The following is a 15,000-nucleotide window of genomic DNA, read 5'->3' on the forward strand; positions in this document are numbered from 1 at the left end:
CACACTGCTGGTGCCAGTTTTGAAAATGCTTTACTTCCATTGCTGTGATGAAGCAGGGCCTTAACAGATAAGCTACATTTTGTGCCAGTGATCGAAGGGGATAGGCTGGTTCTCTAAGGTGAACCGGGGTGGGCAGTAGGAGCCGTTTAACACTTTGTGTGAAAAGTAGTTGAGCAGCAGTGCTGTCCTACACTACACGATAATGCAACAGAAAGTTTGAATATGTCCTCTTATTGGTAGCCAGCTAGCCCTAGGAACATCCAGCAATATGAATCTGCATATTTTATTTAGTTATCTGAAGGGTGTTAGTCTTTCAAGCGCAGTCCGGTGCAAATAAAAGCAACCAGTTTTCAGTTTTCAGCAATATCATTTGTAATGCAAGAGCCTTCCCAGAGTGTATAGGAAATATGTTTGAATATCTGTAAGCAAATCTTAATTGATAAAGGATTACACTTGTGATTGAAGAATGTTATGTTTTGATTGAATAATATAATTAGATATTTTGCTTAGGCTGCTGTTTTGTAAAAAAATTATGTTATTTGCCTCTTAGCCAGTCTCTCTCACAAAAAACACCCATATTCACACACGCACACACGCACACACACACACACACACACACACACACACACACACACACACACACACACACACACACACACACACACACATTTAGGTGGCATTGTTTCAGATGATTGCTGTAGTGGTGGTTCAGCAGTTTTAGTTTGAAAATTTAATATTGTATCATATTTCTCCACAATGTATTGTTTTGTATGAGCTGATGGAGTTCTTTCCAAGGGTTTTTGTCTTTTACTCCACTTTGATGCTACCATGGAGTTTATATATATATATATATATATATATATATATATATATATATATATATATATATATATATATATATATGTATAGGAGGTGTGGGAGTGTGGGAAGATTGTCCCATGCAAATTTTATTTGTGTTTTTGTTTATTTTTCAGTTAACCATTTTTGAAATAAAATTTTCGATAACTTGTGATCTAACTGTTCTTCGATAGGTAATAGATATGCCTATAGAAGCACACGTATATCATAATAATTCTTCTCATACATCAATAAACATATGAAGAGCAAGAAAATGAAGAAAGCCAAAAATTGCTGCTTTGCAGCAATGCATAACATGGTACTAAAATGTAAAAAAATAATCTGAAATAAAAGATATACATTCTAGCATTCATTTTCTGTTTGTTGTACTTCAAACTGAAACAAAAGACGCTGAAATGAATTAAACTATACCATTTAATATGAAAGTTACATGCTTTCATCTTAGTACAAAAAATGTGCTTACTCATAACCCCTTTTGTCATACATAAACACACACACACACACACACATGTATGCACACACACATAGACATACACGGTCAGCAAATCCCCACATATAGGCTCTTATTGAAAGTTTAAGGAGGGAAACAGAGAAGATGCTTTTAATGTGTGACAGCAAAACTTGAAATTCATATTTTTTGTACCAGCTGCATGTAACCTTTGCTTTTAGGACTCACAGTATCAGATCTTGTACTTCCTATAGGGAGCCAGATGTGCTAAAACAGATCTATGTAGCCGAAAACAGAAGCAAGTGAAGTAAAGTGAAATACATTAAACATTCCATTCTTACATTTTTAGTGCACATTAATATATTTCTGTTAGGTGACAGTGCCATTTAAAGTCCAAAATCATGCACACAGCTGCAATATAAAGAAAATGTGGATTACTAAGCTAAGCCTTTGTTAGTGAATATCGTGTCATTTTTAAATTTGCAGATCTGAGGACAGAAAAGAGTGGAGATTTTGAGGCATGAGCCAGTATTTATTTATTTACTTACTTTGTTAACCGGGTAGGTGAGCAGGTACAATAGCCATATTTGGCCATGGTCTGGGCGACAGGTGCAACAAAACTTTGTTGAAATATTGATTAAATATACAGTGGTTATGCACACACTAAATTACCATCAAAAGATTGCAGTGAATAAAAATTGTAAAGCTGTAATTGAGACAAAAAGCAGTACAGCCTTGCTAGAAAATACTCACACAGGTTAAAATACAGCTAATATTCTAAACAGAACGAATAAGGACTGACATGTACACATACATTAAAATATATAGTATTAATCGTACTCACCTAGCTACCCAAAGTTAAATTCTAAGATTGTAACCATTGTTGAGGCAACAATGTTTATATTCCTTCGTAAGCCTCTCTGTCAGATTCTTTTTGAATGTATCAAATTTATCACATTTTTGATATTTTTGGGGGTAAAAAAATCCACACTGCTGGTGCCAGTTTTGAAAATGCTTTACTTCCATTGCTGTGATGAAGCAGGGCCTTAACAGATAAGCTGCATTTTGTGCCAGTGATCGAAGGGGATAGGCTGGTTCTCTAAGGTGAACCGGGGTGGGCAGTAGGAGCCGTTTAACACTTTGTGTGAAAAGTAGTTGAGCAGCAGTGCTGTCCTACACTACACGATAATGCAACAGAAAGTTTGAATATGTCCTCTTATTGGTAGCCAGCTTTAAGCTCTAACCACCTATTTTATTATTACAGAAAACATGCTGTCTCCAAACCTTGAGACTTCAATTTTTCTTAAAAATGTCAAAGCAGACTTCACTGTTTCAGATATTGGTTCACAAGTTAGATCTCACAATGAAGAATTAAGCTTACCTTTTAGGGTCATAGTGTGTGTGTGTGTGTGTGTGTGTGTGTGTGTGTGTGTGTGTGTGTATGGGTCAATTAGATTGCAGCTATTTCCTCATTGTTGTCTGACAGGTTCATGTGGTGTGGAAGGCTTGATCCTTGTTTTAGTCTTATGAGATGTGTTATATGGCTAAAATTTGTTAATGTAAAAGTATGAAATGATCAAATGTCAAAACATTGATCCCAAAGGATTGAAACTCAAAAAAAAAAAAAAAAATGTTTTTTGTAGGGAGGGGACAATCCCCCTTGCACCCACACCTCCAGCTAATTTTTTATATGTATATATACACACACAAACATATATATGTATATACATATGTATATGTATATATATATATATATATATATATATATATATATAATATATATATATATATATATATTAAATGTATACACACACACACACACACACACACACACACACACACACACACACACACACACACACACACACACACACATACACACACACACATGCATATATCTATATCCACAGCTATATATCTATATCTACAGTGGATATAAAAAGTGTACACACCTCTGTTCAAATGCCAGGTTTTTGAGATATAAAAAAATGAGATTACAGTAAATAATTTCAAAACATTTCCCCCCTTTAATGTGACCTATAACCTGTACAATTCAACTGAAAAACCAACAAATCTGTTAGGAGAAAAATATAAAAAATAAAAAAATGTATGATAAGCTGGTTGTATAAGTGTGCACACCCTTAAACTAATACTTTGTTGAAGCACCTTTGGGTACTCTGATTAACCCCAAATAAAGTTCAGCTGTCCTAGTAGGATTTTCCTGACATTTACTCAGTTGCCTGCTACAGCAAAAGCCATGGTTCGCAGAGACCTTACAAAGCATCAAAGGGATCCCACTGTTGAAAGGTATCAGTCAGGAGAAGGGTACAAAAACGTTTCCACAGCATTGGATATACATGGAACACAGTGAAGACAGTCATCAAAAAGTGGAAAAAATATGGGACAACAGTAATGTTGCAAAGAAGTGGACATCCCTCCAAAATACATGAAAAGACAAGATGAAAACTGGTCAGGGAGGCTGCCAAGAGACCTACAGCAGCACTGAAGGAGCTGCAGGAATTTCTGGCAAGTACTGGTTGTGTATTACATGTGACAACAATCTCCTGTATTCTCCATATGTCTGGACTATGGGGTAGGGTTGCAAGATGGAAGCCTTTTCTTACACAGAAAATCATCTAGGCCTGGCTAATATTTGCAAAACAATACATCAAGTCTCCCAAAAGCATGTGGGAAAATGTGTTATGGTCTGATGAGACCAAGATTGAACTTTTGGCCACAATTCCAGAAGGTAAGTTTGGTGCAAAAACCAAACTTTGCATCACCAAAAGAATACCATCCTCACGGTAAAGCATGGTGGTGGCAGTATCATGCTTTGGGGTTGCTTTTCTTCACCTGGAACTGGGGCTTTAGTCAAGGTGGAGAGAATTATGAACAGTTCCAAATACCAGTCACTTTTAGCCCAAAACCTTCAGGTGTCTGCTAGAAAGCTGAAGATGAAGAGGAATTTCACCTTTCAACATGACGATGACCCTAAGCATACATCCAAATTAACAAAAGAATGGCTTCACCAGAAGAAAATTTAAGTTTTGGAATGGCCCAGCCAGAGCCCAGACTTAAATCCAATAGAAAATCTGTGGGGTGATCTGAAGAGGGCTGTGCACAACAGATGCCCTCGCAATTTGACAGATTTGGAGCACGTTTGTAAAGAAGAGTGGCAAATATTGCCAAGTCAAGATGTGCCATGCTGATAGACTCCTACCCAAGAAGACTGGATGCTGTAATTAAATCAAAAGGTGCTTCAATAAAGTATTAGTTTATAAGTGTGTACACTTATGCAGCCAGCTTATTGTCTTTCTTTCGGCTTTTCCCGGTTAGGGGTCGTCACAGCGGAACTCCGGTCCGCTAATGATTGGCAGTACATTTTTGTTGTTTTTTACATTTTTCCCCTAACAGATTTGTTTGTTTTTCAATTGAATTGTACAGGTTATAGGTCACATTAAAGGTGGCAAAAGTTTTGAAATGATTTATTGTGGTACTCATTTTTTTATATCACAAAAAGCTGACATTTTAACAGGGGTATGTACACTTTTTTATATCCACTGTATCTATGTATCTATATATATATATATATATATATATATAATATATATATATATATATATATATATATATATATATATATATATATATATATATACATACACACACACACACACACACACACACACACACATATATATATATATATATATATATATATATATATATATATATATATATATATATATATTAACTCTGAGATAACCCAACAGTGAGGAAAGGATGGTGAACATGTCCTTGGTGTCTTAGTAATTATTTAAAAAGATATAGGATGATACCATGTAAAGTGATTGACAGCATAGGCAACTGGTTTTGTAGTACAAGAAATACAAATCAGGAAGACAGGATGGATTTTGCACATTTTATAATGCTATCAGCCATGAATTTATGGGGTATAATTATTTTAGGTGGCTGTATCCTAAGAGTAGTAAGCTATGAGTGCAGTATATGCTGTAGCACTGTGCTCAGCTTTTGCTCAGTTTTGTACACTTTCAGGAGCTATGTAAAGCTGGCCTGCCTCTGATGCAGTGTTTTTCATCTGAATCTGCAGATCTACGTGGAGCTGCACCAGCTTGGCATGGATGAAAACAGGGATGAGCACTGGCAAGAAACAGCACGCTGGATCAAATATGAGGAAAACTATGAGACATTACCAGATAGATGGAGCAAACCCCATGTATCCTATCTCACTTTTACCAGCCTTTTGGTGGTCAAGAGGGCGATTAGCAAAGGTAAGACACAAGTGCGATTGATGCATGTATGACAGTAGCAAAACAACGTGATATAGTGATAAGCAGAGTTAGCCTTAAATGAAATCACGCCTTATGCTAAAAGATTTTGAAGTCCCCCAATAGTACTACCCTTAGCATATCCTCCCATTTTCTGGAACTCCTGTTTTATATATTCCAGTTTGGCACCTAACCCCCAGGTCTCCCCTTATTAATACCCCTAATAGTCATGGTTTACCTTTTCATTCCTACTTCATTTCCATTCTAGCTTAATGATTCACCTAGTCAGCAGTCCTTACCCAAACCACTTTAATAGGTGAAAACTCAAAGCTACGCACATGAGAAACATAGGTGTCTGCACCCCAATGTCAAGTCCAAGTCATTTCATTCTAATTTCATATATTCAACAGCTTATATCAAGATTCATATTCCCATTGTGTACTGCCTTATACATCCTTGCAGCAAGTTATATCTGACACATGTAACCATTATCTTCAGTATGAGTGTTTTTTCTGAATTCTGATAATAACCTTCTAAATACTGATCTTCTTGCAGCAACTTTTGCTGTCTACACAGAAAGAAATGGCTATCACCAATATTCTGAAAATTACTTGCTGTTACATTCATTGTATGCAGCTCTTCTTTCAACAGTTTTGTTATCATAGTCATATAGCCCACGTTGAGACTGAAAATCGTCTACTTAGATCAGTGCTCTACCCTGATCAACAAATACCAAATAAACAACTATGAGTATTAGTACTAGCCACTGACAGAAGACACCTTCCCTGCCTCAAAGTAAAATATCCATCTGACCTTAGCCAAGTGCAGTTATTTTATCACATAGCTATCCCCACACACACACACACACACACACACACACACACACACACACACACACACACACACACACACACACACACACACACACACACACACACATTTTGTCTAAATATAACTGTGATCACAGACCCAAATGTGCTGCTTACATTTAGAGGTACACTATGAATCTGCTAACTCTTAACCTAAATCAGCAGCATTGACTTATTTTGCTAAACTGCCTAACTGCAACACTGACATTGTATCATAGCTCCTACTGCTGATTGTTTGCCATTTACAAAGGCAAATGTTTACTAATTGTGTAGTATTTTAAAGAACGTGCAAACCAGTTAGTTTTGTGTATTGCCAACACGTTTTTTAGTTCTTAGTATTTCAGTCATGGCATACTTGTACTCAGTTTTAGAAACTATACTTTGCTGGTAACTTTAAACAGAAGATATGACAGCTAAATTAGTTGATATTTCATTTCTATTTCATAGTGATGTCACTAGCATTTTTGGTTGCTATTACCCACAATCTAAGTAAGCATAGTAAGGAATTAATGCTGTGTTTAAATAACAAATTGTTGACTTTATTTTCATATATTTTAATCAAAGATATTAATCAACAGTTATGATAAACTGTATAAACTGTTTGCCAGCACCTTACATTCCTCTGACCTCCATTTTAATTTTAAATTCATAGCTTATGTCCTTGATATCTAAATACAATGAAATTATGCTTGGAATTCAGAAAGGATTACCAGAGGGTTAAGTCTTACCATGCATGGTCAAGCCCTCATGATATCGCTTTCCAATTCAGAGACCATGCTACCACTGTCATTTTCCCTGAGCAGGAGCATCATTGCAGATGGCAGTCCTGTCAGCCATGGTATATGGTAATAAGGCAATCTGGGGGAAGCAGTTAATGCTAATTAACCATGTTAACATTGACATCTGTGCAGTGACAGAGACCTGGTTCAAAGCTCCAGAGAGCACCCCTGCATTCCCAGGCTACAATTCATACCACACCTTTCGGCCACCTAACCCAGAATGAAGCACTAAAGGCAGAGACGTGTCCATATTCATTAAGGATATCCACACCTCCAGGCTGGTTGCACAGCATAATGCATCCGAGATTATTCAAGTGCAACTAACTCTGGGCAAGAACGCAATCCAAATTGCAGCTTGCTACAGACCCCCCACCATGCCCCAGGATTCCCACTCCTCATTTCTTGATACACTGGAAATTATTAGGGTACAACCCAACACCCTAATAATGGGCGATTTCAACTACCCCACCATTAACTGGGAAAACTACTCATGTACCAACTGTTTTGCCCAATGTTTTCTAGAATTCATAAATTCCAACGCCTTGGATCAACTTATTCACACCCCCACCAGGGGCAGCAATATCCTAGACCTGGTCATTACCAACATGGGAAACCGGTGTTCCACACCAGAGGTCAATTCCTCGTTGGTCAGATCCGACCACAAGCTAATCAGCCTAGACATCCACATCCCACCCCCAATTAGGGAGACCATCGTAAAAAAACTTCTCCAAAGCCAACTTCACACTTCTTAAGACAAAAATGGCAAACTTCATGACACCCATACAGACAGACAATAGAGGTATGACTGCTGAATCCTACACAAATTCACTTTATAAGCACTTACACGAGTGCATGGATCATGCTATCCCTAATAGAACCAAGATGTTATCCTCCAAAAAAAGGAAGCCAATCTGGTGGTCCTCTGCCATAAACAAACTCTACAACAGAAGAAAGAAACTGTTGCAAAAAAAGAGTAAAATCCTATGACTGGAGAAACTCCCTGGTCAACCTCATTAAGAAGCTGAGATCCCTCATAAAATCCTCCAAAGCTAGTTACGAAAACAAAATTGCCACTGACTCTAAAGACAACCACAAAGCATTCTATAGCTATGTCAAGAATCTCAATGGGAACACTCAGATCTGCTCTGAGCTACAGCACAATGGCACTAAATATACAGAACCAATTGATATTGCCAACATCCTAGCAGATAGGTTCAGTGCTAACTTTACCCCCCTCTCATCCCCTAGAGGACCCATCTCTATACCGGAAGAATGAAAAGTTCCTATAATCACGGCTGCACAGGTAAAATACACACTCTCCAAAGCCAAGAACACAGCATCCATGGGACCTGACAATATCCCAGGCTGCGTTCTACATGAACTACAGAATGAACTGGCACCCTACCTAAGTACCATGTTTAATCATAGCCTCACCTCAGGCTTTGTACCCACTGAATGGTGCACCACGACGGTTATCACACTCCACAAAGGGGGAGCCACGACGGACCCCGGGAACTACCGCCCCATTAGCCTGACGAGCCTGGTCTGCAAGGCCATGGAATGTATCATTGTGGAACTCATAAACAAAGACATTGGTAATCTCCAAACTCTGGACCATACCCAGTTTGGATTTGTAAAAGGCAGATCATGTCTCCTAAACCTGACTGACTTCTTTGAAGCAGTCACCAAAGCCATAGATGAGGGTAAAATGGTTCACACAGCTTATCTAGATCTCGCCAAGGCTTTCGACACCATCCCCCACCTGGAATTATAGATGAGCTCACTAAACTAGGCATAAATCCCTATGTCACAAGATGGGTTGCCAACTGGCTCACGGACAGAACCCACACTGTGAAAGTAGCGGATTCCAAATCCGACTTCAGACCAGTGACAAGTGGAGTGCCACAGGGTTCAGTCCTGGGTCCTCTCCTGTTTGGTATCTACTTCTCTGAAGTGCAGGCTAACACAGAAGGTCTTTGGCTAACAAAGTTTGCAGATGACTGCAAACTAGGAGCCATAATCGAAACTCCTAACGATGTGGACAAACTACAAAAGGGCCTCACTGACACAGATACCTGGTGTCAAAGCCATGGCCTGAAGCTCAATGCCAAAAAGTGTATTGTCATCCCGTTTGGTAAAAACTCTGTACCCATGAACTACCACATAGCTGGTAGTCTACTTAATGCCGAAAATGTGATGAGACCTTGGGACAAAGGAGGACAGTAGTCTCTCCTTTGATAATCACATCGCCACAGTGGTCAGGAAATCCTTCTACGTGGTTCATCTCATCACAAAAGGATTCTCATCCAGAAAAAAAGAGGTCATTGTTCCCCTCTACTCATCACTCATTAGACCCATTATAGAGTACAACACCCCTTTTGGTATGTACCTCACAAGACATCTACAACAACTGGAAAGACCACAGAAATATCTCACAAAGAGGATTACTGGCCTCAAACAGATGCCCTACACAGACCGTCTCAAAAAACTACAGCTTTACTCCATCTCATATCGCCTACTCAGGGCGATCTCTGCCTAACATACAAAGCTATGTCAAACCCAGAGCTGTTGGACATGCTCCACTTAAAGAAATCCCAATCTCTCTGAGCTACACGCTCTAGGGACCTAAACCTTGTCACCACAATAAACAGAACATGCTGGAGGGATAGATTCCTGTCCCAGAGACTTCCCAAACTCTCGAACAGCCTACCTATCTATGTCAAACAGAGCTCCTCATTAGCACTCTTCAAGAAAAATCTTGATGATTGGATGAGAAATGGGAAATTCACCCCAGGGATCACTTCTGTGGCTCTGCTCGACAGGGGCACAGGAAAATAATTTTCTTGGGTGGCGAAAGCCAGGGTACATTTTTTGGCTAGGTTTATATAGGCCCTAGGGCCAATAGCCTAGTACCTACCTATGAACCTATGAACCTATGTGATCTCCCACAGAAATGTCTGCGGCTAGCAATTTACACTGCCAATCAATTCAGAGAATTGCATGGTTGCATAAATTACCATGGTTGGCCAAAAAACTTAACTCACTATTGAAAACAAAAAGGCGGGTAGCACTGTAAGCAAAGTCAGAAACCAAAATAACTTCAAACAAACACTGTTTAATGAGCGCTTTCGGTAGGCTCAGTGTCCTACCTTCTTCAGACAACAAGAAAAATCAATTAACATTAATGTGACTTTTATATATTTTATTTATATTTATATATAACTATATACCTCTTTAAAGAAATATAGATTATTTATTTATTGTATTGTACACAAATATGTATCCCTTCGTTGGTGACATTCAGCATACTGGACTTTTTAATGTGAGTAATGCATTTATATTTACATAGCATGCAGCACTGACAAATCTATTGTAACTTTAAGGACAAGTGTTTTTTTCATGTTAATTTACTAATTGTTTAATTGCTACGGTTTTTAAGGTTTAAATATGTTGTTAATTGATTTTTCAAAAAATTTAACTCAGTCAAAAGACAGTAATCACCCAGTTAAGTCAATGGGAGAAGCTGTGGTGCAAGTAAATGCAGTGAAGTTCAGGTGAGATATAGGGTAGGAGGGGTGTGAGTGTGTGTATGTCTGTGTCAGTGTTTGTGCATATCTGCAGGGGGATGAATGGAGGGATGACTGTGAGTGTGTGTGTGTGTGTGTGTGTGTGCGTGCGTGCGTGCGTGTGTGTGTGTGTGTGTGTGTGTGTGTGTGTGTGTGTTTGTATATGATTACCCGTAAGAGGGGGTACATGTGCAAAAGTGATGCATGGCTGTCAGAGGACACTACCAGCACAAAAGGCTTTAAGCATGAGTGGTAGAAATATGTGATTCACAGACATGTAAATCAGCTGACAATAAAGCCTGCCTCACTGTGCCTATTGCTTTCTCTCAATCACATTTTTCACACTAGTTTAAAATGACCTGTGGTCAGAGCCAGCCTTATCCAAAGGCAAACTAGGCAATTGCCTAGGGCACCATTCTTGTAAAGGCATTCTTTCCCCATTTATTTATTTTTAGAGCAATGATTTTTTTACTCTAAACAAACAAACAAACAAACAATAAATAAATAAAGCATCCCTAGAAGAAGACAAATGTGCCCATGGCACAGAAAGTGCTCCAGGGGTGCGGTACGTCTGTTGACCTAATTCAAGTCACGTTCATGTTGGCATAGCCATCTGACATTGTGGCTGTAACTCCAAAGAAAAAAGTATATAGCAACAACTGCAAAGGAAAGGCTCGGAGCAAGCAACAATACAGAACAAGGGAGCAGAGCCAAACCACCACGACTGTACAGGATGACCACAATAATACTTCGATAAAATGCAAAAAATCTTTATTGAAGAGCTCAAAGTAAGCGCTTTCACGACCTCTGTGGTCATTTCATCAGACTGCATCAAACCAACAGATTCTCTGCTTATATGCATATATCAATTAACAACATTTAAGTTAATTAAATCATTAAAAACAGTACATAAAGACAGGATACAATAACCATAAATAAAAATAACATAATATAAAAATGTGTATAAGACATGCTAAATAACTAATAACTGCCTCAATCAAAATATAACATATTATGCATTAATGTGCATATATATATATATATATATATATATATATATATATATATAAATATATATATGTAAAATATATATGTAATATATATACATATATATATATATATATATATATATATATATATATATATACATATATATATATATATATATATATATATATATATATGGTTCTAGGTCATAAGATCGACAGCCACTTTCACCGACAACGGATTAGCGGGCACCAGATGATCGACACTCGGAAGACCGGCCTTCTGGATGAAACAGCTGGCGCCAGGGATAGTGACTTGGAAAGAAGGCTGTGTGAGTATGCGGTGGTGACGGACGTTAGGGTGCGAGTAAGGTAAGTGTGGATAGTGACAGTCTGTGGGGATAGGGGTGGGTTAAGTGAATTAGGGTTAGGGCGCGGGTTAGGTAAGTGTCTTGGTAGTGGTATTTTTGGGTTAGGGCGGTTAAGTGAGTTAGGGTTAGGGCGCGGGTTATGTAAGTGTGTGGTAGTGGTATTATTGGGTTAGGCGTGGGTTAAGTGAGTTAGGGTTAGAGCGCGGGTTAGCTGAGTGTGCGATAGTGACGGACCTTAGGGTAAGGGTTTGGGTTAGGGTTGTACATAGTTGTGTGTGTGAGGTTTAGTGTGGGTTTGTGAGGATTTTGGTGTGCTTGTGTTCTGTGTGTGGTGTTTGGATAAGGGGATGTGTTTTGTTAGTTGATTGTTGTTATTGTGGTGTGTGCAGTGTATGGGGTTTCGTGTTTGTGGACCGTCGGTTACTTGTTTGTCGGGCATGTGAGGTGTCGTGTTTATGGTTTGTTGAAAATGTGGTGTCGATGTTTCTGTTGTCAGTGAAAGTGGCTGTCGATCTTATGACCTAGAACCATATATATATATATATATATATATATATATATATATATATATATATATATATATAGATATATATATATATATATCTCATTAATGTTTTAAACTTCTTGCTTTAAGAAACGGCTTCAAAGAGACCATTTCATTAATACCAGGTGGTGTGTATGCATTTAATTTAAGGATCCACTTTTGTTCTAAGGCTTCGGTGCAATTCTTGATATCACCACCTCTTTTTCCTTCTACCAAAATATCCAAAACTAAGAATTTAAAAATATGTAAACTACCTTCTTGTTCTATATGTTTATAAAGGGCACTAGTACTTTTACAATTATTAATGTCCCTATAATGTTCTTGAATGCGCTCCTTAAGCATGCGATTCGTCTTGCCTATATAGTAAGCATTGCATGCTGTGCAAAAGGCAAAATAAACTAGGTTTTTAGTCTTACAATCAGCATAATGTATGGCCACTATTTCGAACTTTGGAGTTGTATGAGTATATTTAAGGCAGGAATGCACGTATTGACAAGCTGTGCAATTCTTGCACATATAAGTGCCTTTCCTTGTGACATCCTAGTTAACCATTCTGTCTGTCTAAATAACATAGCTGACGCTTGCGATTTTTAAAAGTAAACCTGAGTGTATCATCCAGTAGTCCGTCTAATTCACCTATAGTCTTTAAAATATTCCAGTTCCATTTGAACACATCACAAAATATCCCAATGTCCCCAGTATATGTGAGTGGAAATCTAAGTTTATTTTGTTCATTAAAGTCTTGTTGTATATTATGATCTACTTTATCCATAAACAAAGGTTTGCCTCTTGAAGACTTTTTTACGATTAGTTCAGATACTTGTGTGCAAAACATCTTATCTGAGTAACCTCTACTGTTGAAATCATTCCCTAAATTATCCAATGCCGACCGAAGTTGGACATTATTGTTGTGGAGTCTCATAGTTTTCAGTATCTGTCCTCTTACTACATTTTTGCTAACAAATTTAGGGTGCATGCTGCTTCTATGCAGCAATGCATTTCTCCTAGTGGGTTTCCTGTATATACTAGTTTGAATACCTAAGATGTCACTTTTCTTAAGTTTGACATCTAAAAAATTTCTTCCAGAGACACTTTGCTGGTAAACTTAAGGAACGATGTAGTGGTATTCAAAAACTCAATGAAAATGTTTAACTCATCAAGTGTACCTGTCCACAGTAGAAAAACGTCATCCACAAATCGGATGTACCACTTCAAATGTTGTTGAAAGGCTGGGTGGGTCAAAAGGAGGTAATTTCCCATTCTGCCAGGGCTAGATTGGCGTAGCTGTTGGCACAAGAAGTCCCCATAGCTACGCCAATTTTCTGAAGGTATATATCGCTACCAAAGCAAAAAATATTATTCTCCAGTATAATCTCCAACATAGAACATATCAAATTCACTTTATCACTAGAATAAAATTGGTTGGAGAATAATAAATGCCTAATATTCTCAATGCCCTAAGCATTGGGGATCACCATGAATAGCGATGTAATATCCATAGTAACAAAAAAATATTGTTCTGTGGTGTTCCTAACTACATCATACAGTTTATGCAAAAACATGTTGGTATCTTTTAAAACATTGCTACAAGTCTCAAGTACTGGTTGTAAAGCCTTTTCCACATAGATCGACAAAGGCTCAGTTATTCAGCCTCTGCTGGAGACAGTAGGTCTCATCGGGGGGGGGGGGGTATGAAGATTTTTATGGACTTTAGGTAGTCCATAAATAAAGGGGTACAAAGGTGTATCAATGATGAAATATTTAAACAATTCCTCTGTTATTCTTCCTTCAATTAGAAGGTCAAAAATCATCATAGACACTCTATCAGAAATAGCTTTAGCTTGTATAAGAGTAATTTACTGATAAGTATCAGGATCGTTCAGTAATAAAAGCATTTGTGAAAGGTATAAATCTTTATTAAGTACTACTACCCCTCCCCCTTTATCAGCGAGTTTGATTTCAATGGATTGTAGATGTTTCAACTCATGTAATGCATCATTCTCAGTTTTACCAAGATTATAGTAACCACAGTGAGTCCCATCTACAAAAATACGTGTAATCTCAGCCTCACATACTTCAACAAAGGTATCAACTACCGGATGCATTTCTGGAACAAAACTGCTAGGTTTAGAAAAAGTTGGACATACAGTACCAGAGTTCCCAAACATAGTTTTTAAAGTAAGTGTTCTGGCAAAAAGCCTCATCTCTTGTAAAATTTCAGCTAAGTCAGTCTTCTGAGTAGGGATAAAAGATAACCCTCTATTTAAAGCAGATAGTTGCGACTCATTTA

The 15,000-nt window shown here is 37.9% G+C and overlaps 1 protein-coding gene across 3 annotated transcripts in view; it reads left to right on the forward strand.

Annotated features, from left to right (window-relative positions):
• The window catches only part of SLC4A1 (solute carrier family 4 member 1 (Diego blood group)), a 512,400-nt gene that overhangs the window by 215,056 nt on the left and 282,344 nt on the right, over positions 1–15,000 (forward strand). For all 3 annotated transcript variants that reach the window (XM_044055258.1, XM_044055259.1, XM_044055260.1), the window contains one exon: positions 5,418–5,598. In XM_044055258.1, the coding sequence (XP_043911193.1) occupies positions 5,418–5,598 (181 nt within the window). The remainder of the gene's footprint in view (positions 1–5,417; positions 5,599–15,000) is intronic.

Source organism: Protopterus annectens, chromosome 13.part0 (assembly GCF_019279795.1).
Source record: "Protopterus annectens isolate FY-2018-M chromosome 13.part0, PAN1.0, whole genome shotgun sequence".
Taxonomy (NCBI): Eukaryota; Metazoa; Chordata; order Ceratodontiformes; family Protopteridae; genus Protopterus; species Protopterus annectens.